Source organism: Eulemur rufifrons, chromosome 7, assembly GCF_041146395.1.
Source record: "Eulemur rufifrons isolate Redbay chromosome 7, OSU_ERuf_1, whole genome shotgun sequence".
NCBI classification, from domain to species: domain Eukaryota; kingdom Metazoa; phylum Chordata; class Mammalia; order Primates; family Lemuridae; genus Eulemur; species Eulemur rufifrons.
In genome coordinates, this window is record NC_090989.1 from 192,590,486 (window position 1) to 192,614,555 (window position 24,070).

Below are 24,070 nucleotides of genomic sequence, written 5' to 3' on the forward strand. Positions count from 1 at the left end.
CACTTAACCCCAACAGACATCTATCTAAAACTCTTCTATGCAAGCATAAAAAATGTACTGAATTAAGATCAGGTAGCAAAATACTTGTAAGAAGATGCATTCAAGGATGTCATGTTTATTCAATATAATCAACAGATAATTATTTTTCTCAACACCCTCCTCAAACTGCCACCCCATTAATGCTAGGAGAATTGTTCTCAAACTCCACTGAGCATCGTATCTCTGTTATGTCAACATTCTTGACTTTAACTGCGTACCATAGACCAATGGGTGGGACTATTTCTTTATACCTGATAGGCTCTAGAGAAGAGTAAGCATGGGGTTATTCTCCCAAGGATGTGCTACTGTCCCTAGTTCTGAGTTCGGAAAGTTTGCGTGATATGCACACTGACCCCAATCTCTCACGTGGGAAAGAAGGGAGCCAGGAATTGAGAAGGACAGCGTGAATCAAAGAACAAACATTAGAGACATTTTCACCAAGACTAGGATGTGAAGGGTCTGGGTTTCTGACTCAGATTGGTGACATTAGGAACTGAAACTTTATATTGTAGAAGACTGCCTACTTTATGCTTGTTGTGTTTTTTGTTAATTTTCTCTGAACTTCCTCTTTAGTGTCCTTGAGAAAATTCTAGATTATATAAGTAGTTGCCATTTATATTAGAACTCCACTACTATTCATTTTGATAAAGTATTTGGTACCACGTATACTTTTTTGTTTTCATATATATTTATAAATACAATGTGGAAATGCATCATATCGTATTAAAACTGCACTTACCAAGCATTTCTTCTAATTTGGTTATGGTAGGTTCATTCACATTAAACATATAGTCATTATTTCTAGGAGAAAAGAATTAATAAGCTTTGTTATTACATAAACTATGGGGAAAAGACAACTTTCATGATTGTATTTTGCTGCTGATCATAGATGCTGCAAGAGTACTTTCCAGCAGTCTCCCTCGAGGCCAGTCTTACCCAGTTGAAAGACCTCTTGTTCCTGCCCTACCTCTTGGCTTCCTATTTCATCTTTGGACCACATAATAGACATTAATTGTCAGAGTTTACATATTAAGCTTTATTATTGTTAAATTTGTTTACTTAGAAGAATAAATATCTACGTATCTATACATGTATACAGTCATACATGTCGTATATATGTAATGTACATGTATTTGTATATATGTATGTGTACATACATACTACATTCCCCCCAAAATCTTTCTTGTAATTAATCTACATATTTCAATTTTAGATCAAATACTGGCCTCGAGTACTCTCTTTCTTTGCTTCATTTTTATTCATAACCACATAAAATTTTCAGGGTCATACTGACTTAACTAATTAGGGGATGGATAAGTAAAGTATTAGGTCATTAAATGTGAAATGTCTGATTTCAAATCAAAAGTGTAGTTTATTATATCTCAAACAAGATGCAGTACAGTTAATCAAAGGATGCACCTAAACTATCAACACAGTTTTAACATCTTAACAGTAGCTTGTTTACGCCAGCAGCGAAGAAGCCTAGAGAGCGAGTGGCGATGAAATAGCGAAAGGCGTTTTCCATGGCTTGTTAACAATTGAACATTTTCCTTGCAAGAAGTAGCCCAAAGCCTGGCAGAAGTGGTGGTCAGTTGGTGCAAGGTCTGGTGAATACAGTGGATGACAGAGAGTTTCCAAGTCCAGCCTCTGTAGTTTGAGCAGCGTTGTTTGTGTGACAATGTGGTCCAGTGCTGTCTTACAAGAGGATTGATTGGCCTGTCTCTGTTGACCAATCTCAGCTGCTTAATCACAATCATCCTCACCATTTCATCTAATTGGTTGCAGTTGACACCCAGTATAATTGGTTGACCAGGTTTCCTGATGCTGTAGTGGATGATACCAGAGCTGGACCACCAGACACCATTAGCTTTTTTTGATGAGTATTCAGTTTTGGACTGTGTTTCAACACTTCATCTTTATCCAACCGTTGTGCCAAATGCTTGTGATTATCAAAAAGAATCCATTTTTCATCACATGCAACAATATGGTATAGAAATGGTTCAGCTTTATGTCGTGGCGGCAAAGAAAGGCAAGATTTGAGACGATTTCTCTTCTGATGCTTGGTTCATTCATGCGGAACCCATCTACCCAGCTTCTTTACCTTGCTGATTTGTTTCAAACGGTCCAGTATTGTTGGAATAGTAACATCAAACCTTGCTGCTAATTCACGTGTAGGTTGAGATGGATTCACTTCCACTACAGCTTTCAGTTCATCATTATTCACCTTGGTCTCAAATTGCCCACGTGACTCATTTTCAAGATTAAAATCACCAGAATGAAACTTCTCAAACCACAAACGTACCATGTGTTTGTCAGCCACATCCTTCCCAAACACTCTGTTGATATTTTGAGCTGTCTGCGCTGCATTGGTTCCACAACAGAACTCATTATTCGAAAACAACACAAATTTTTGACTCACAAAAATTGCTCTAAAAAAAATTTGAAAGATAATCACAAGCCAAAATGTGCATTTGAAAGACACAATAAACATAAAACAAGACATGTCAAAGTCAAATATCAGAGAGATCAACAAACTTAGTACTTATGGAAATCAGACATTTCATACTTAACAATCTAATACACTATAAAATTAGTACACTATGATCTAGTAACATTTTTGTGTCTCTGGATTTTGTGCTCAAATGTCATTCCTGTCCTTGCCCCTTTGCCACCCATGGGGTCTCATTGACTACTTACACCTTCTTTTTTCTCCACCACACCAAGCCGCACAAAAGCTGCTAAGGCATTTTTCTGCACATCAGAAGATAATACATCATAACATTGAGAGACACCTAAAATAGAGGGTGAGGAAGAGTCGGAGTTAGTGGACCACTGTTTTGTTATCAACTAAAACAAATCACCACCCACAGAGGTGTGACTGACCTTGATCGAGAAGTTGGCTTGTGAATTTTCTGACTGCGGCCAAGTACTGTTTCTCACTGAAGTGATCTGCTTCTTTCCTCAAGAGGTATTTGCAAATTATCTGATTTTAAGAGGGAGGATAAGGGGAATAGAAAAAGGGTAGCTGAACACAACAGAACAGTAAGTAACTTTCCATTGCCCTTTTTAAGAGAATGACATATTAGAACAGCCTAAAAACTCTCCAAGCCTGGAGCAGAGAAAAGCTGAAGAATTTTTAGGACAGCACTTTCAAGCTTATACGACATTTTATAATCAGAAAAAGGGAGTTTGAAATAATATTGGTATTTATTAAAGTATAATTTTTCATATTAGTATGAATGGGCTGCAAGTTAATTACTATCAGCTTAATCTCTTATGCTACTCAGGAAGAGAAGGAACAGATTTTTGTAATTTTGATTTTTTTCTCTAAATACACCTACCCAAGTGCCAGGCCCTAAAATACTTGATGATTTCTACTGCAGGAAGGTGATGAAGGGTAGAACTAACACTTACCAGAGCTCGCTAAGTGCTAGGCTTTGCGCGAGGAAGGCTGGCATGGGTCACTTCAGGGACCACAGACACCACTCTGCCAGGAAGTTGGTCCCGGCGCCAGGGGCCAGTGCGCATGTAAACAGAGCTGAGAGCCACAGAATCCTCTCATCTCAAACACGTGCAGGCCTCGCCTATGGCTTACATTTAAAACTACCTCTCTCCCTCTGACTCCTGGCACAGTTCTGCTGGGCACGTAACCATCTCCTCTCTCTAACCACTCCTAAGAGCTCTGACAAACTCAGATAATTTCACCTGAACTTTTTCTTTTCCTTATAATATTAGCATTTAGCAATAGAAATAACTGACTTCCTGTATCATTCAAGTCTTGCCTTTACTGAGTGCCTACTATATCAATATATCAAACACCTTGCTACACACTCTGAACAAAAGACTTAAGATACAGTATGACAAACAATGACCGGGTGTAACTGTGGTCACATAAATATTGTGCTCATGGCATCGCTAAGCTGTTATCCTCTTGGGTCTATAACGGACCAAGCTTCCTCCTATATGCACTAAGCATTTCCAATCTCACTGGAGAAGTGAAACCATTCATCGTATTAATCAATCTCTAGTTCTACCATTTGCCTGGGGAAGCTATCGGTCCTTCAGAGTAGAAATGAGCAGACTGAGGAAGTCTTAGTATATTTGACATGGGAAGCATGAAGGAGAATGCTGAGTTTACATACCTGATAACACTCCACAAAAGGCTTAAAGAGTCCTATTAAAAATTCTAACACGGTATTTCCTTTCCCTGTAATTAGGATGTCCCTCGTAGTCACCTGTATGGCGTCACTTTTACAAAGCAGGTAACAGCCTTCTTTGAAGTCCTGGAAGGGGAAGGGAAAGCCACCAGACACCGCTCATTTAGGTGGCCGTGTGCATTGCTGATCTCAGTGTACGCAGCCACAGCCCTCAGACGTCTCAGAGAACACCAGCTACCTCCACAGCCCCTCCCCGAACACGGCTGGTTGTTAGACAGCAGCCAGAGAAGCATTTGTTCTAACGTTCAAAATATTGAACCTCAGACACAAGAAATTCATAAGCCTTAGAAATCATGACCTGGATGATCAATTTTCTTTCACTTTGCATAGCCACATTCCTTGATTTAAATAGGAAGCACATATGGCAACTCTTAAAAACACTTAGAATTACGCTTATGCTCAAAAACCTCCAATACCCCTGGTCCTACTCCCCAAAGAATAAAACCTGTTCTTAGCACAGCATACAAGAACTCAACACCTCCCTCTCATCTCCTCTGTCACTCGCTGTCCCAGCCAAGCAGCAGCCCAGCCCGGGGAGCCTGGCGATTCCTCACTGTCTACACCACCAGGCAAGACCATCATTCCCTACTCTCAAAACAAAAGGCATTGGCCTGGCTGACTCATTCCAACAAGCTGATAACAGGAAAATGAGTGCGGATTTTTTCAAGTTTACTAAAACAGAGTTAGTTTATTTACAGTGGCCTCCTTCATGGTTCAAAGAATGATCCTCCTCTCACCAAATAATCTTAAGTCATTAATTAAGCTTGACCTGGGTTTAAACTAGAGTCTGCTAAGCTGTGAGTGTCCCGTTTTCTCTGCCCCACTTTGCCTTGAAGAAAGACACGACACATTGCCTGCGACACGTCTGTGAACTCATGCCTAATGTTTCCAGAACTCACACTAAGCACCCTGGCTCTGTGTTGTAAGGACTTTACCTTTACTGTGTTTTCTGGAAGGAAGATGAACTCGTCTGAAAAAACATCGAGTAGGAAACGAAAGCAACTGTAGATATCCTCTAGAAATAAATTCATTACATAAGATTACAACATTGCTTTTTAAACTTTTGGGGAGTACCAGGAAGTCCATGATATGCCCAAATGCTTTCAAAGACATATTTTTATTCGTATAACAGGGATAAGAATTAAGTCCCCTAAAAGAAGCTAAAGTCAATCCAAATTTTACTTACAAAGCAAACTACAGTCTAGCATAGTTTTTAAATGATTGAATCTAAAATTCCACCAGGCCCGTAATGAGCCAGTCTGGTAACGAGCAAGACACCACAGTCCTTAGAAGCCGGGTACTTCACTTTCCCTGCCCCACTGTTCCCTAGTCGAGAAGGAACTGATTTCTTAATTTCCCTCTATATTCACAATTCCTGGTATCTTTACTGCATCTTTAGCACTTTTCCTTAGACTCAACTGTGGAGCTTTGAAAAACTAAGACCAAAACAAAACATACTGGCTCGCCCACACCCCAGACCAAGGGAAGAACCACCTCTGGGGTGAGGCTCACCCGCCCCCTTGCACCAGCCATAATTCTAGCACGTGGCCTGGGCAGAACCCCCAGCCCTGACTACTCCTGTAGAAGAACCATGTCTCACTCAGTTTTACCTTCCCCGGTGCAAGCAGGATGCCGCTGTGCAGCTAGGAAGTGCTCACGCTGCTGGACGGCCCGCCCACCCCGCCAGCCTCTGCCGCATCGGGGAACTGGTACAGCAGAAGCAGAGCACCAGACCAGGAAGTGGAGAGTTCTGCTCAAATGCCAGATCCTTCTCTGAGTAACTACGTAACTTTGTAGGCCTAAATTTCCTTATTCATAAAAGGAGAGGTTTAGATTAGATGGTTTCTAGGCCCTTCCAATTCCAACATTCTAGGCAGACGGCCATGCATTTAGGGACAAGGCCCATTTCCTCTGAGCGCACAGGCCTGCTCCTTACAGGGTTGCACAGACGTGGCTGAACAGCACAAGGCTTCAAATGTGGCTCCCTCCCTACATGGAATGGAATGGCTGGGCCTCTTCTAAATTCAAGGTCACATTCCTGAAAGTTGCCTTTCCTGCACCCAGGTGTCATCTGCAACGCCACAGCTACTAAGGATGGACAGCCAAAAACGTTGAGCAACCGGTTCCTGTAAGCTGAGCACATGAGGTGAGTGATGTGCTGGAAAGTGAGTCCATTGACCACTTTGGAGTCTCCAGAGCCCACGCACAGAACCACCTAGTCTCTGGCCACGCCGGCGAGGTTGGAATGCAGAAGAACGCTGGACTGGACAACTTCTTCAGCAGGTTTGCTATCCACACACAAAGACACGCCATTCAAAGGAGATGGGTCACTGTGGAGTGTCAGGCCTCGCATGCTCAATGCTGGTCACTTGACAGACATTTATTCTCAAGTGTCAGGTTTTAGTCTCTACCAATTGAGGTGACAATATCATATGGAAGAAAAATCTTAAAAGTGCTATTTGATAAATCAAATCCCTGTCTAAGAACATGTAGCATACTTTCTTACTGACCCCAAATCTGTCAGCCATTCTGAAATGTACCCAAGTTTCTGCTCTGAAAATCAACACTTTGTCTACCTCGGGAACCAAGGGTACCCACAGTTCTGTCATAGCAAGTTTCGTAAACCAGATAATCACACGCATGTGAATGCGACCACACTGAGACCGAAAGGCCCATGATTAGCGTTATGAGCACATTAACACTGCGGTCCCCAACCCCCGGCACTGTACCCCAGCCTGTGAGGACCGGGCCTCACAGCAGGAAGTGAGCTGAGGCTTTGTCTGTATTCACAGCCGCCCCCTCCCTGGTCTGTGGAAAAACTGTCTTCCATGAAACCAGTCACTGGTGCCAAAAAGGTTGGGGACCGCTGCACTAAGACATACTTCACACACACAGCCTGCTGAAACCTGGAACAAGGTGGCAAGATCACCCTGCAGGTGACCAAAGGCAACCCAAAGAGGCACAGTCTGGCCATCGGCCTCCACGAGCACAGAGGGAAGCCGAGGAGAGTCCCGTTTTCCCACATCAAGGACGACTCAAGCAGCAATCCCGTGACAGCTCCCGACACTGTCACCCGACACGACGTGGGCCTGCAGAGAGCCAGGCAGCTAGAAAAACAGAAGCATCATGAAGAGATGGCGATATTTAACAAATATTCTCAGCACGGGAAATCAGTAACATCTCCTACCTTAGGAATCATACTTAATCACCCACCCAGTTACTGTCACTTGGACACCAACCCTCACTTTATTATAGTAACAAATTACCGTAGTGCCTGGACAGATACTCTGCTATGGATTGGTCACATATTTATCCCATCTTGGAAAAGCAAAACACTGTAGAAAGACGGGTGCCTATGTTTTCATCTGCTGCTGGGCCAAAAAGTGATGGGTTGAGCACTTTACCTATTCCTGCCTCGTGGCAGCAACACTTGCTACCGTGCATGAGAACTAACAAGTCCTTTGCCTCCGGCCAGACCTTCACAGCACTGAGAACACGTCTGATTCATTTCTCTCCCTCTTGGCGAATGGCACGCGGACGACTGGCACCTGTCAGTGATTCCTCCTCAACACCCTGCGGCTGTGCCCCGAGCACTGCCACTGCCAGGGCCCAGCCCCTTCACTTCTCATCTGGGCACAGCAGCCCCCACCTCGCCTCCCTTCCGCCAGTCTCTCCCCACTGGGGTCCACCTTAAAACTGACTCCAGCTTGTTTCCTAAAAGCCAGTCTGCACTACTTCCCTGCTTCAAAGCTGTCAGTGCTTCCACTAACCCAGAGGTTTCAGTCCTGAGCCCCAAGGCCTGCAGGCCTGTGATCAGCCGTCTCCACACCCTCATCTCCCGTCACTCCCTCACCCGCAGCCACCACTCTAGCATCACCAGTGACTCCTTGGTGCCTGGCCCATCTCCCCTTTCCTCATCCCTGCCTTGCAAGGCTCCTCTCCCCGTCTCCCTGCAGAGCCCCTGCTTTTCTATCAAGATCGGCTCAAAGGTCACGTCTATGAAATCTTCCCGATTCCACAACATGGGCCTTTCCTCCACAGAATGCTCAGGAACCCTCCAGAACGCACGCATAGCTCCTTGTCTCTACTCCACTGAACCCTCGTTACTAGTGTGCACATCACCCACCCAGCCCTGCTTTCTACAAACCAGGAGAGCCTCCAGGACAGGGATCCACCCTGTGAACTTTGTATCCTGGTAGGACTCAGCACCAGTGTGGTACTCAACATAGGACTGATGAGTGAATAATAGTACATACCTGATGATAAATAATTACCTGGTCTTGAAAGGATTGCATTTCCAACTCTGTACAATTTTAAACCAAAGAGATTAAAAACAATTTAAGCTAACTACTGTCATATATATCCTGAACACGCAGCATGGTATTCATAACTCCAATGAGGTTTTTACATAGTTTTTATAGAGAATTGCATGAAGTTCTAAGACACAACCTTTAATCCTTACAATGCAGTGAGACCAATGGGTTGCAAATATAGTGTTGTTTGAAGAGGTGGGTGTGGACGGAAGGGGGTGTGGACTACAAGAGGATTTGTAACTTCATTCTCCACTCTGCTAGTTGCCAAGGAGATGGTATTCTAGTCCTCAAGATCCTCAGAGTCTTGTCGGGGGAAAAGATATGTAAATAATTATTCTCAAATAATCAACATGCTGTGTTCAATGTCCCATAGTGATAAAAAGATATTAGGTGTTCTTCCTCTCTCTGAGCAACGCTTTGCTGAAAGTCTTCTATAGGTTTTTCAGGTCCAGGCTACAATGTTTGCAACAAACATTCTCACCACCTACGTCTCACCTACATACCGGGCCAGATGAGAAACCCTCCGAACACCTGGGTTAAGCCTTTCAGCCATAAAGCTTTTTCCACCAGAGCATCAGAGTCCATGGATGGCCAGTTCTGGAGTAGAACAGCAACTATTAGGGACCAGGGGCTCAGAACCAGGTTCTCAATCTGCAGAAGCTGCCTCTTGTAGGCAACTTCAGTGACAAAGGCGTGCATGTCCGCGGACTGTTTCTGAGGAATCTATCTAAAAGGAAGAGCACAGAACAACAGATTACAGTTCTGCCACCGAGACAAATGGGAATGGGGGAAGAACAACCCTTTAGAAGGTGTCTCATACTTTCTGCCAACCAAATTCTCTCAGGCCAGGCCATGTGCAAGAGGCGTTCCTTTGCTTTACTGTAGTGGAACCGACCCACACATTTCCAGGGTATGCTCTTGAGAGGTGATATAAACAAATACTCAAGGTCCTATTATTCCCAGTTCCAGACAAAAAAACTTCTGCTGCTTCATAAATCGGATACAGCACTTCAGTGAAAACTGACACCTCCCCCAGTAGACTGAATTATTGTCTTTTCAGAATCCACAGCACATTGAACATATCTCTATTGTAGACACACGTATCAGGTCACACAGTAACTGTTGACATCCATACCGGATAGGCTGTCCAGTTTGCCTGACCTCATGCACGGATGACCAAACTTTGAGTCATATGATAAGGCCTACAGTGCTGGTTGGAGCAGAGATACACACGTGACTTAAAAGCAGCCACATAATAAGGTAGCTTAATGTGAAAGCTGTAGCCCATAAGGGTGCTCTGTACTAGATAATAACTGGCCAGCCCAACCTGCGATCTAAGGAGAGGAAGCCTGTGGCAGCCAAAAGCCAACATCTTCTTCTGCAGTGACGAAAGCAGCTGCTGGGGAGCTGCTCAAGCCACAGATAAATTATTCAAGATCTTGCAGGCATCTGAGGCCTGGCTGTGCAGGCAGATGGCTTGTCTCCCTCTCCTGTCCGGGTATGCACAAACGCGTATCCATACCCTGCATCCTGAAAGAACCTAACACATTTTCTTGCCCATACAACTACAACCTTCTTGAGAATAGAGAATTGCTCCCATTCATCATTATTATGCAATCCTTTCTAGGATCAAAAATAATACTTAGTACCTACTTTGGCTGGCCTACCAATAGTGTTCAACAATTCTTGTACATATACATATTAATGGCATCATTTCTTCCCAATTTTAAGTTAAGAAGAGTGATCATTGTCTGACTTTGCTCATTGACATGTATCTCCTGTGGCTGATCACTTTTTTGGCAAACACATAATTCATTTCTAATTGAAGCTTTCCACTGATGAAAATGGAATGATACAGCTTCCCCAATAATTTTCTATGTGATCTTAGGTAAACCAAGTTTCAGTCTTACAAATGGTCAAGAATCACAATTCATCCTTTTAGATTTTCATCCTTGCGATAGTTACTAAAACATAGGCCTTGCACCTTGGAACCAAGTTATATGGGCTCCGACTCATCCTCCCAGCTGCCAGAGATCGAAATGACATGGGGTCTCCAAAGTAGACATGGATGCTTCTAAAATTTTCAGAGAGAATCTTTCTGGCTTTCAACAGCCCCTAATAGTATCAGAACAGTGGAAAAGGAAACAAAAAGGAGTACATTAGTTGAAATTAGTTGATGTGTAAGTTAGCATATTCTCTGAATTCAAATAAATTTAAGTCTGGCTACCCTTTACGTACACTTGTAGATTCTTTTGGCTTAGGAACCCCTAGAAGCCCATATACCTAAAGAGTTTCTTCCAATATCTTATCATAACTGATGCTAATGGGAACAAAGTAGGTATCAAAATCTTCTCTTTTAAAAAATGGCTCCATCACAATATTCAGAAGAGCTGTGAACACAGGGAGAAATGTTTTATTGTCCATACTGAAGAACAGAGCAACACTGGGCACATACACAGGAAGATACTAAAAGTACACATTATACGCTAAGCCCATAAATATGAACAGTTAAATAATCATACTTGCAAAGAAAATATATCTTGTTAAAGAAAGGGTGTCAAGTTCTATGTAGCAGCTATGATGACACCACACCTAAAGGCTCTGGGTTTGTATTTTTCCTTCTAACCTGCAGTGACCTACCAAATTTAGGAGTCAACGTCTTGGCAGGGCAGTTTCTTGTCCCTTCGAGGAAAAATTCAACAGGAGAATAACCATTCTTTAAAGAGAAAACACAAACAAACAAAACAAAATGTGAAACCCATTGCCTACTCTCACAATGATGAATGCTTCCTTTGATTCCTTTTCCCAAGCCCCCTCCCGGCTCCCTGAACAAATACTGCTTATGCTGAAACTTAAATAAGAGAGTCACACAGATTAAACACATCACTGAGCTTATGGACATTCTTTTAGGGCAAAAAAATAGCTAAGTGGTCGATTCAGAAGTTAAGAATCTAAATAAGCAAATATCAATGAAAAGAAAGTATAGCTTGAAAGTACTGGGTAATTATTGGCATTTACCCATAACATAGTTTTTATGTATTCAGAGAATACAGCCCAGTAGAGTTTATTGCCACCAAAGGTATGCCACATGAAAAAGGCACCCGACATTCATAGCAGCTCACCAACCATTTTCATTCCCAGGAAGTCTAGAAAATAACAGAAGGGTTAATATTTATTTGCAGATCTTGGAACTTTCTATAAAGATCTAAACTCAGACACTATGAAGACAGGTTTTGTGTATATGAAATATCCCTATGATGTTAATAATTATACCTTCTGAAATTAAAATCCTTAAGAGACACCTAATAGAATTATGAAGAAGAGATTCTGTGCACTGGGTGCTCCTGGGAGGTCACCTTGTGCCACTCTGTGCACTACTGCACTTACCACCAGGCCAGCTAGACACCAGGGACAACAGGGTAATGTCACCACTTAACAACATCATGGCGTCAATTTCTGTAGCCAGCCCTGCTTAACTTGACAATGGACCAACATGTGTCCTTCATGCCTGGGACGGCAAACCAATCCCGCTCTCCTCCTTCTCCCACCAAGTAAAAATATCATCCTACTTTTAGTGGAAGAGATTAAACAAAGGAAGTCTAGTATGAGAGAAAGAGTTCCACCAGCAGTTTTAAAACAGTCCTTACCTTCATTTTCCCTAATTTTCAAATGACTTCCTCACATGTCTATTTAGATGAAAATGCTTTGAAAGTGCTTAAGTCCCTGGCAGTTTCTACCTCACTGTTTACTACATTTATTGACAAAGGTGTACACTTGAATCCCAGCTTTCCTGGCTACCCTGAGAGGGAGTTGATAAACAATTTACTTGCTTTAGCAATCCCTCTTTTAAGACTCTGTCTTATAGAAATAAAATCACTGATATAAAAATGTATTGCAACACTTTGTAACAGCAAAGCTATTAAATTATGATATGTCCAAACTGCTGAATATTACAAACTGTTAAAAATAATGTTAGACATGAAGTTGGACCTTTATACCATACACAAAAGTTAACTCAATGGATCAAAGACCTGAATTGTGAGACCTGAAACTATTAATATAAAACTCAATGAGCACACAAAAAGATGTTCAGTATCACTAATCATTAGGGAAATGAAAATCATACCTACAGTGAGATACCACTTCACACCCATTAGAAGGATTATTATTAAATAAAGAAAACTCATAAAATAACAAGTGTTGGCGAGGATGTGGAGAAGGTGGAACCCTGTGCACTGTTGGTAGGAATGTAAAATGGTGCAACTTCTGTGGAAAACAGTATGGTAGTTCCTCAAAAAATTAAAAGTAAAATTACCACATGACCCAGCAATTCTATTTCTTGGCATACATCTGAAAAAATTAAAAGCAGGGTCTTGAACAGATATGTTTTTCCAACTTTAAAAGGAAGAAATTTCTGACATTCACTACAACATAGATGGACCTTGAGGGCATTCTGCTAAGTCAAATGCAGCATATATTTCACCATACAGTCACCCAAAGACAAATACCATATGATTCCGCTTATATGAAGTATCCAGAGTAGTTGAATTCATAGAGACAGAAAGCAGAACGGTGGCTGCCTGCCGAGGGAGGGTAGGATGGGGAGTGTGTGTAATGGGCACCTTCTCAGTTCTGTAAGATGAAGAGTTCTGGAAATGGATGGTTGTGACAGTTACACAACATCATGAATATACGTGATGCCACCGAACTGTATATTTAAAGATAGCTGAGATGGTTAATTTTATGTTATGTGTATTTTATCACAATTAAAAATATATTCAAAATCTTAGATTTATTTGCTATCTGGATAGATAGCCATCAATATATTATCAAATAAAAAAGGTAAAAGGCAGGTAATACATGTAGGTAGTATAGTCTCATTTTGCAAACCTAAACCAAGGAGTCCCATGTGCACAAATGCCTGTGTGTGTCATCTAGGGAAGGTCAAGCCGCACAGAATGAGAGGCCATCTGCATCGTCTTCTTCAAATACCTTAGTATTGCTGGAATCATGCCAGTGAACACTTTAATTTTTATAGTTTAAAAAAAAGTAGAAAAACAATATTTACCCATTCCTGCTGCTATAACTGGCACAGGTAAATCATAGTTCTACAAAAGAAAAGACAACATCAGGAAGTCAATGTAACTTCGATGACTAGGCAGTAGAACAACAGGATGCTCCTGGATGGCTAATTGTAGCTTGAAAATAAATATTACATTATAATTTTTTTATTTTTTTATTTCAGCTTATTATGGGGGTACAAAAGTTCAGGTTATATATATTGCCCATGCCCCCCCATCCCCTTGAGTCTGAGCTTCAAGCGTGTCCATTCCCTGGACAGTGCACATCGCACTCATCATGTAGGTATGCACCCATTCCCTCCTCCCACCCCCATCACCCCCCAGTCAGAACTTGAAGTGTGTCCATTCCCCAGACAGTGAGCATCGCACTCATCAAGTAGGTATACACCCATCCCTTCCCCCCAGCCCCCACCTCTGTCCAATACCCAATTGATGTTTTTCCCAAATGTGCACTTAGGTGATGATCAGGGAAATCAGTTTGCTGGTGAGTACATGTGGTGCTTATTTTTCCATTCTTGGGATACTTCACTTAATAGAATGGTTTCCAACTCTCTCCAGGAGAACCAAAGAGATGCCATATCGCCGTTACTTCTTATAGCTGAATAATATTCCATGGTGTATATATATATATATATATATATACACACCACATTTTGCTAATCCATTCATGAATTGATGGGCATTTGGGTTGTTTCCACATCTTTGCAATTGTGAATTGTGCTGCTATAAACATTCGGGTGCAGGTGTCTTTTTTATAGAATGACTTTTGTTCTTCTGGGTAGATGCCCAATAATGGGATTGCTGGATCGAATGGCAGGTCTACTTGAATCTGTTTAAGGTATCTCCATATTGTTTTCCACAGGGGTTGCACTAGTTTACAGTCCCACCAGCAGTGTATGAGTGTTCCTGTCTCTCCGCATCCATGCCAACATGTATTGTTTTGGGACTTTTTGATAAAGGCCATTCTCACTGGAGTTAAGTGATATCTCATTGTGGTTTTGATTTGCATTTCCCTGATGATTAGAGATGTTGAACATTTTTTCATATGTTTGTTAGCCATTTTTATATCTTCTTTTGAAAAATTTCTATTCATGTCCTTTGCCCACTTTTTGATAGGGTTGTTCGATTATTTCTTACCGATTTTCCTGAGTTCTAAAAAGATTCTTATTATCAGCCCTTTATCTGATGTGTAGTATGCGAAAATTATTTCCCATTCTGTAGGTATTCTGTTTATTCTTGTGATAGTTTCTTTGGCTGTGCAGAAGCTTTTTAATTTGATCAGGTCCCATTTATTTATTTTTGTTCTTGCTGTGATTGCCTTAGGGGTCTTCCTCATAAATTCTTTGCCTAGGCCAATGTCTGTAAGAGTCATTCCTATGTTTTCTTCTAGAATTCTAATAGTTTCCGACCTAAGGTTTAAGTCTGTTACCCACCGTGATTTGATTTTTGTGAGAGGTGAAAGCTGTGTGTCCTGTTTTAGTCTTCTACATGTGGCTATCCAGTTTTCCCAGCACCATTTATTAAATAAGGAATCTTTTCCCCAGAGTATGTTTTTGTCTGCTTTGTCAAAGATTAGATGGCTATATGAGGATGGTTTTATATTTGGATTTTCTGTTCTGTTCCACTGGTCTGTGTCCCTGCACTTGTGCCAATACCAACCAGTTTTTATAATCACAGCCTTGTAGTATAGTTTGAAGTCTGGCAAATTGATACTTCCCATTTTGCTTTTGTTGCTTAAAATTGCTTTTGCTAAACGGGGTCTTCTCTGGTTTCATACAAAGCATAAAATTATTTTTTCTATATCTGTGAAAAATGATGTTGGTAATTTAATAGGGATTGCATTGAATCTGTAGATCACTTTGGGCAGTATAAACATTTTAACAATGTTGATTCTACCGATCCATGAGCATGGTATGGTTTTCCACCTATTTACATGCTCTGCGATTTCCTTTCTCAGTGTTTCATAGTTCTCCCTATAGAGGTCCTTTACCTCCTTAGTTAAATATATTCCTAGGTATTTTATTTTCTTTGTTGCTGTTTTGAAGATTATTGAGTCCTTAATTTCGTTCTCCGTTTGACTGTTATTGGCATGTATGAGTGCCTCTGATTTGTGTGTATTGATTGTATATCCTGAGACTTTACTGAATTCATTAATCAATTCCAGGAGTCTCTTGGTTGAATCCTTGGGGTTTTCTAGATATAACATCATATCATCAGCAAGGAGTGAGAGTTTGATCTCTTTTGTCCCTATTTGGACTCCCTTGATACTGCTCTCTTGCCTGATAGCTCTCGCAAGGACTTCCAATACTATGTTGAAAAGTAATGGGGACAGTAGGCAGCCTTGTCTGGTTCCAGTTCAAAGTGGGAATGCTCTCAGTTTTTCCTCATTCAGTATGATGTTGGCTGTGGGTTTGTCATATATGGCTTGTATCATTTTTAGATAGGCCCCGTCTATGCCTATTTTGTTAAGTGTTCTTATCATGAAAGGGTGTTGAATTTTGTCAAATGCTTTTTCTGAATCTATTGAGAGGATCATATGATCTTTTTTTTATTTTATTTTATTTATTTATTTTTTTAATTCCCCGGGATTTGGCAAGCGCTGCTGCCAGGGGGCTGTAACACTCGGGGGCTGGGTCCGCACCCCCAAATGATCTTTATTTTTGCTCCTATTTATGTGGTGAATTACATTTACGGATTTGCATAAGTTAAACCATCCCTGCATCTCTGGGTTGAAGCCCACTTGGTCATGATGGATTATTTTTTTGATAAGCACTTGGATTCGATTTGCTAGGATTTTATTGAGAATTTTTCCATCTATATTCATAAGGGATATTGGTCTGTAGTTTTCTTTTCTTGTTGCATCCTTTCCTGGTTTTGGTATCAAGATTATGTTGGCTTGGTAAAATGTGTTGGGGAGAATCCCATCCTTCTTGATATTGGAGAATAGTTTATGTAGGATGGGCACCAGTTCTTCTTTGTAGGTATGGTAAAATTCAGGTGTGAACCAATCTGGTCCAGAGCTTTTTTTGGGGGGAAGGTTTTTATTGCTGTTTCGATTTCAGATCTAGATATCAGTCTATTCAGGAATTCTATATCTTCCTGGTCGAGCCTGGGAAGGCTGCGTGTTTCTAAAAATTTGTCCATTTCCTCCACGTTTTCTAATTTGTGTGCATAAAGATATTTGTAGAATTCATAGATGATATCATGTATCTCTGTGGCATCAGTCGTGATTTCTCCTTTCATGTTTCTGATGGAGGTTATAAGAGTTTTTTCTTTTCTGCTCTTGGTGAGTCTAGCCAGAGGCATGTCAATTTTATTTATTTTTTTCAAAGAACCAACTTTTTGTTTTATTAATCTCCTTTATGGTTTGTTTGTTGTCCTTTTTATTTAGTTCTGATTTAATCTTAATAATTTCTCTCCTTCTGCTGGGTTTGGGGTCGGTCTGTTCTTCCTTCTCCAGCTCTTTGAGTCTATTCATTAGATTGTCTATTTGTAAGTTTTCTGTATTTTTGGTATCGGCATTTATGGAAATAAGTTTTCCTCTCAGGACTGCTGTAGCTGTATCCCACAGATTTTGATAAGTTGTGTCTCCTTTTATTTTTTTTTATTTTTATTTCTTTTTTCTTATTTTTATTTTTATTTCATCTTATTGTTATGGGGAATACAGAATTGCAGGTTACATACGTTGCCCATGCACCGCCTTTCCCCCCAAGTCAGAGCTCCAGGCGTGTCTGATCCCCAGATAGTGCACGTTGCACCCATCATGTAGGTATATATCCCTCCCTTCCCCACCCCCCCTTCCCGAGTCAGCACCTTCAAGCATTACCATTCCCAAAACAGTGCGCAATGCACTCATTGTGTAGGCATACACCCATCCTCTCCCCCACCCCCCACCTCAGTCTGATATCCGATTGGTGTCATTCCCAGATGTGTATTTAGGTGATGTTCAGGGAAACCAATTTTCTGGTGAGTACATGTGATGCTTGTTTTTCCATTCTTGGGATACTTCACTTAATATAATGGGTTCCAACTCTCTCAAGGAGAACCATAGAGATGTCGTATCTTCATTATTTCTTATAGCTGAGTAATACTCCATGGTATACGTATACCACAGCTTACTAATCCAATCATGTATTGATGGGCATTTGGGTTGTTTCCACATCTTTGCTATTGTGAATTGTGCTGCTATAAACATTCGGGTACATATGTCTTTGTTACAGAATGCTCTTTTTTCCTTTGGGTATATGCCCAATAATGGGATTGCTGGATCGAATGGCAGGTCTACTTGAATCTGTTTAAGATACCTCCATAATGCTTTCCACAGGGGTTGCACTAGTTTGCAGTCCCACCAGCAGTGTATGAGTGTTCCTGTCTCTCCACATCCACGCCAACATGTGTTGTTTTGGGTTTTTTTGATAAAGGCCATTCTCACTGGGGTTAAGTGATATCTCATTGTGGTTTTGATTTGCATTTCTCTGATGATTAGGGATGTTGAGCATTTTTTCATATGTTTGTTAGCCATTCTTATATCTTCTTTCGAGAAGTTTCTATTCATGTCATTTGCCCACTTTTTGATAGGGTTGTTAGATTTTTTCTTGCTGATTTTCCTGAGTTCTAAATAGATTCTTGTTATCAGTCCTTTATCTGATGTGTAGTATGCAAAAATTTTTTCCCATTCTGTAGGTGGTCTGTTTATTCTCTGGACTGTTTCTTTGGCTGTGCAGAAGCTTTTTAATTTAATCATGTCCCATTCATTTATTTTTGTTGCTGCTGTGATTGCCTTGGGGGTCTTCTTCATAAATTCTTTGCCTAGGCCAATGTATGTAAGAGTCTTTCCTACATTTTCTTCTAGAATTCTGATTGTATCACGCCTAAGGTTTAAGTCTGTTATCCACCGTGATTTGATTTTTGTGACAGGTGAAAGCTGTGGATCCTGTTTCAGTCTTCTACAAGTGGCTAACCAATTCTCCCAGCACCATTTATTGAATAGGGATTCTTGTCCCCAGAGTATATTCTTTCCTGCTTTGTCAAAAATTAGGTGACTATATGAGGATGGCTCTATATTTGGAGTTTCTGTTGTGTTCCACTGGTCTGTGTCCCTGTACTTGTGCCAGTACCAGGCTGTTTTAAAAACTACGGCCTTGTAGTATAGTTTGAGGTCTGGCAAATTAATACCTCCCATTTTGTTTTTGTTGCTTAAAATTGCTTTTGCTATACGGGGTCTTCTCTGGTTCCATACAAAGTGTATAATTATTTTCTCTACGTCTGTGAAGAATGATGTTGGTAATTTAATAGGGATTGCATTGAATCTGTAGATCACTTTGGGTAGTATAGACATTTTAACAATGTTGATTCTTCCGATCCACGAGCATGGTATATTTTTCCATCTATTTGCAAGTTCTGCTATTTCTTTTCTCAGTGTTTCATAGTTTTCCTTATAGAGGTCCTTTACCTCTTTAGTTAGGTATATACCTAGATATTTTATTTTCTTTGTTGCTATTTTGATGGGTATTAAGTATTTAATTTGGTTGTCTGATTGACTGCTATTGGCATATATAAATGCCTCTGATTTGTGTATATTAATTTTGTAGCCAGAGACTTTGCTATATTCCTTAATCAATTCCAAGAGTCTCATGGTTGAATCCTGGGGGTTTTCCAGATATAGCATCATATCATCAGCAAAAAGTGAGAGTTTGATCTCTTCCTTCCCTATTTGGACTCCCTTGATTTTGCTCTCTTCCCTGATAGCTCTCGCAAGGATTACCAATACTATGTTGAAAAGTAATGGGGACAGTGGGCAGCCCTGTCTGGTTCCAGTTCTAAGTGGGAGTGCTTTCATTTTTCCCCGTTCAGAATGAAGTTGGCTGTGGGTTTGTCATATATGGCTCATATCATTTTTAGGTAGGTTCCATCTACGCCTATTTTGTTAAGCGTTTTTATCATAAAACGGTGTTGAATTTTGTCAAATGCTTTTTCTGCATCTAATGAGAGTATCATATGGTTTTTGTTTTTGCTTCTATTTATGTGGTGGATTACATTTATAGATTTACGTATGTTGAACCACCCCTGCATCTCGGGGATGAAGCCCACTTGGTCGTGGTGGATTCTTTTTTTGATAAGTACTTGGATTCGATTTGCTAGTATTTTATAGACAATTTTTGCATCTATATTCATGAGAGAAATTGGTCTGTAGTTCTCTATTTTTGTTGCGTCCTTTCCTGGTTTTGGTATGAATGTTATATTGGCTTGGTAGAACGTGTTGGGGAGAATTCCATCCTTCTCAATATTGGAGAATAGTTTATGTAGGATGGGCACCAGTTCTTCTTTGTATGTATGGTAAAATTCAGGTGTGAACCCATCTGGACCAGGGCTTTTCTTTTTGGGAAGGTTTTTTATTGCTGTTTCTATTTCAGTTCTTGATATTGGTCTGTTCAGGTACTCTATTTCTTCCTGGTTGAGCCTGGGAAGACTATGTGTTTCTAAAAATTTGTCCATTTCCTGCGCATTCTCCAGTTTGTGTGCATAAAGATTTTTGTAGAATTCATAGATGATATCTTGTATCTCTGTAGCATTGGTTGTGATTTCTCCTTATATGTTCCTAATGGAGGTTATTAGAGATTTTACTTTTGTGCTCTTGGTTAGTCAAGCCAGGGGTGTGTCTATTTTTTTTATCTTTTCAAAGAACCAACTTTTTGTTTTATTAATTTCCCTTATAGTTTCTTTGTTGTCCTTTTCATTTAATTCTGATTTGATCTTAGTAATTTCTCGCCCTCTGCTGGGTTTGGCGTCGTTCTGTTCTTCTTTCTCCAGCTCTTTGAGTCTATTCGTTAGGTTTTCTATTTGCAGGTTTTCTATCTTTTTGACATAGGCATTTATGGATATGAATTTCCCTCTCAGGACTGCTTTAGCTGTGTCCCATAGATTTTGATAAGTTGTGTCTCCATTGTCATTTAATTCAAAGAAACTTTTGATTTCCATCTTGATTTCTTCCTTCATAGAATAATTATTCAGGAGAAAGTTATTTAGCTTCCATGACTTTGAGTAAGAGTGAGGGTTTCTGTTTGTGTTCATTGTTACTTTTATTCCGCTGTGATCTGAGAAGATGCATGGTATAATTTCTATTTTCTTGAATTTTTTAAGACATGCTTTATGTCCGAGGACATGGTCAATCTTAGAGAATGTCCCGTGAGCTGATGAGAAGAATGTATATTCTGTGGACTTTGGGTAGAATGTCCTATAGATGTCAGCCATGCCCATTTGTTCTAGCATTCTATTTAGGTCCATTATGTCCTTGTTTATTTTCTGGTTAGAGGATCTGTCCTGTAGTGTCAGTGGGGTGTTAAAGTCTCCAGCTATTACAGTATTGTTATCTATCATTTGGTTCAGATCTAGTAGGGTTTGCTTTATGAATCTAGGTGCACCTAGGTTGGGTGCACATATATTGAGTATAGTCATGGCTTCTTGTTGAATTGTGCCCTTGACCAGTATGTAGTAGCCATCTTTGTCTTTTATTCTTTTTGTTGGTTTGAAAGCTAAGTTATTGGAAATTAAGATTGCCACACCAGCTTTCTTTTGGTTACCGTTTGCTTGAAATACCGATTTCCATCCTTTTATTTTGAGTCTAAATGCATCTTTACAGGTTAGGTGGGTTTCTTGAAGACAGAAGATACTTGGATTGTGTTTTTTTATCCATTGGGCCAGTCTATGTCTCTTGAGCGGGGAATTCAAGCCATTCACATTTATTGAGAAAACTGACACGTGAGACGGTTTTTTGTTCAGCTTGTTGGGTAGAACTTCATTGCGATGTTTTCTCTCCTGAGCCATTGTGGTATCTGGAATTTGATCTTTAGCTCTTGAGTAGTTTTACATTCGTGGATCTTTCTTGTGCTGATCCGTGTGTAACTCTCTTTTGAGTACTTCTTGGAGGGCTGATCTTGTCTTGGTGAATTCCCTCAACTTTTGTTTATCTCAGAATGTCTTAATTTCTCCTTCGTATATGAAACTTAGCTTAGCTGGGTACAAGATTCTAGGCTGGGCATTATTCTGTTTCAGAAGCATGAAAATGGGGCCCCAACCTCTTCTTGCTTGTAAGTTTTCAGCTGAGAAATCTGGCATAATTCTGATGGGCTTTCCTTTGTAAGTTACTTGTTCCTTTCTCCTTACAGCTCGGAGAAGGGACTCTTTAGTGGATATTTTGGTCAGCCTGATGACTACGTGGCGTGGTGTTTTCCTATTTGCTATGAATCTCCCAGGGGTCCTTTGAGCTTCTTGAATCTGTATGTCTAGAGTATTGGCAAGGCCTGGAAAATTTTCCTCGATTATGTCTTCAAATAGCTTGTCCAACCCTTGCTTATTATCTTCTTCACCCTCAGGAATGCCAATAAGTCTCAAGTTAGGTTTCTTCACATAATCCCACATTTCTTGAAGACTCTGATCATTTCTCTTACTTCTTTGATCTATCTCTGTGACTGACTTATTTAGTTGGAAAGAGTTATCTTCAATTTCTGAGATTCTTTCCTCTGTTTGATCTACCCTGCTCTTGAGACTTTCCACAGTGTTTTGTAGCTCTCTGAGTGAATTCTTCATTTCTAGGAGTTCAGTTTGGTTTTTCTTCAATATTTCAATTTCTTTAGTGAATTTTTCCTCCAAATCCTGTATTTTTTTGTGGTTTCTTTGTGTTGATTATCCATTGATTCTTGTATATTATTCAGCTTGTTTATAATCCATAGTTGGAATTCTTCCTGTGACATGTTGGTGTTTTGAGTCTGGTTTGTGTCAAATGGTTGAGAGCTGGTATTTCTCTTTGGGGGTGAGCTTTCTGTTTGATTCTTTGTGCTCCCTGTGATTTTTCGCTGGGCCCTTCCCATCTAGATTTATCATTGGGTCTTTTCTTATAGATTTAGTCTGGTTAACAGCACTGTTTGTGCTCTATTCTTAGGCTGTGAAGCAGTCTAGGTATTTTGCTTCCTTTGGCAAGAGAGGGAGACTGTTGTGAATTCTTTAGAGATTTTTCTATTTCAGTTGAGGGACTGCTTCTGATGGGTCCAATCCTAGAGGATTGGAGTGATCCAAGACTGCATTGGCGAGTTAGGACACTGTGTTGTGGTCTTTCAGAAGACAGGCAGGGTCCACAGTAGTAGTAGAGCAAAATTCTCTTTGTTTGTTTGTTTCCCTTTGGTTCTTGTCCCAAGAGCTGATGAGAAGAAATTATATTCAGTGGTTTTTGGGTAGAATGTCCTGTAGCTGTCAGTCAGGCCCATTTGTTCTAGCATTCTATTTAAGTCCATTATTTCTTTGTTTACTTTCTATTTGGAGGATCTGTCTTATACTGTCAGCGGCGTGTTCAAGTCTCCGGCTATTAAAGTGTTGTTATCTATCATTTGGTTCAGATCAAGTAGGATTTGCTTTATGAATCTGGGTGTAGCTAAGTTTGGTGCATATATATTAAGTATAGTTATATATTCTTGTTGAATTGTACCCTTCACCAGTATATAGTAACCATCTTTGTCTTTCATACTTTTATTGATTTAAAAACTAAGTTATTGGAGATTAAAACTGCCCCGCCAGCTTTCTTTTGGGTTCCATTTGCTTGAAATATTGATTTCCACCCTTTTATTTTCAGTCTAAATGCATCCTTGCAGGTTAGATGAGTTTCCTGAAGACAGCAGATACCTGGCTTGTATTTTTTTATCCATTGGGCCAGTCTGTGTCTCTTGAGTGGGGAATTCAATCCATTCACATTTAATGAGAGAACTGACAAGTGAGACAGATTTCTGTTCCTTATGTCGGGTTGAATTTCATTGATCTGTTTTCTCTCTTGAGCCATTGTGATAACTCTGTTTTTATCTTTAGCTCTTGAGTAGTTTTACATTCATGGGTCTTTCTTATGCTGGACCGTGTGTAACTCTGTTTTGAGTACTTCTTGAAGAACTGGTCTTGTCTTGGTGTATTCTCTGAGTTTTTGTTTATCTGAGAATGTCTTAATTTCACCTTCATATATAAAACTGAGCTTAGCTGGGTACAAGATTCTAGGCTGGGCATTATTCTGTTTCAGAAGAGTGAGAATGGAGCCCCTATCTCTTCCTGCTTGTAAGGTTTCAGTTGAGAAATCTGGCATGATTCAGATGGACTTTCCTTTGTATGTTCCTTGTTTCTTTCTCCTTACAGCTCGAAGAAAGGCCTCTTTAGTGGATATTTTGGTCAGTCTGAAAGCTGCATGACGTAGTGTCTTCCGATTTGGTATGAATCTCCCAGGGGTTCTTTGAGCTTCTTTAACCTGTATATCTAGAGTTTTGTCAAGGCCTGGGGAATTTTCCTCAATTATGTCTTCAAATAGCTTATCCAACCCTTGCTTATTGTCTTCTTCACCCTCAGGAATGCTCATAACTCTCACATTCTGCTTCTTCACATAATCCCACAT

The 24,070-nt window shown here is 40.3% G+C and overlaps 1 protein-coding gene across 1 annotated transcript; it reads right to left on the bottom strand.

Annotated features, from left to right (window-relative positions):
- Window positions 1-801: 801 nt before the first annotated feature.
- LOC138385879 (dihydroxyacetone phosphate acyltransferase-like) lies at window positions 802-24,070 on the bottom strand. Its single transcript, XM_069472074.1, is given in 13 exon segments — window positions 802-840; window positions 2,737-2,831; window positions 2,923-3,022; window positions 4,182-4,322; window positions 5,192-5,271; window positions 6,306-6,544; window positions 9,069-9,292; window positions 10,541-10,684; window positions 10,808-10,959; window positions 11,210-11,285; window positions 11,588-11,715; window positions 13,638-13,767; window positions 23,816-24,070. Coding segments are annotated over 13 exon segments (1,770 nt in total). The 3' UTR covers window positions 802-834.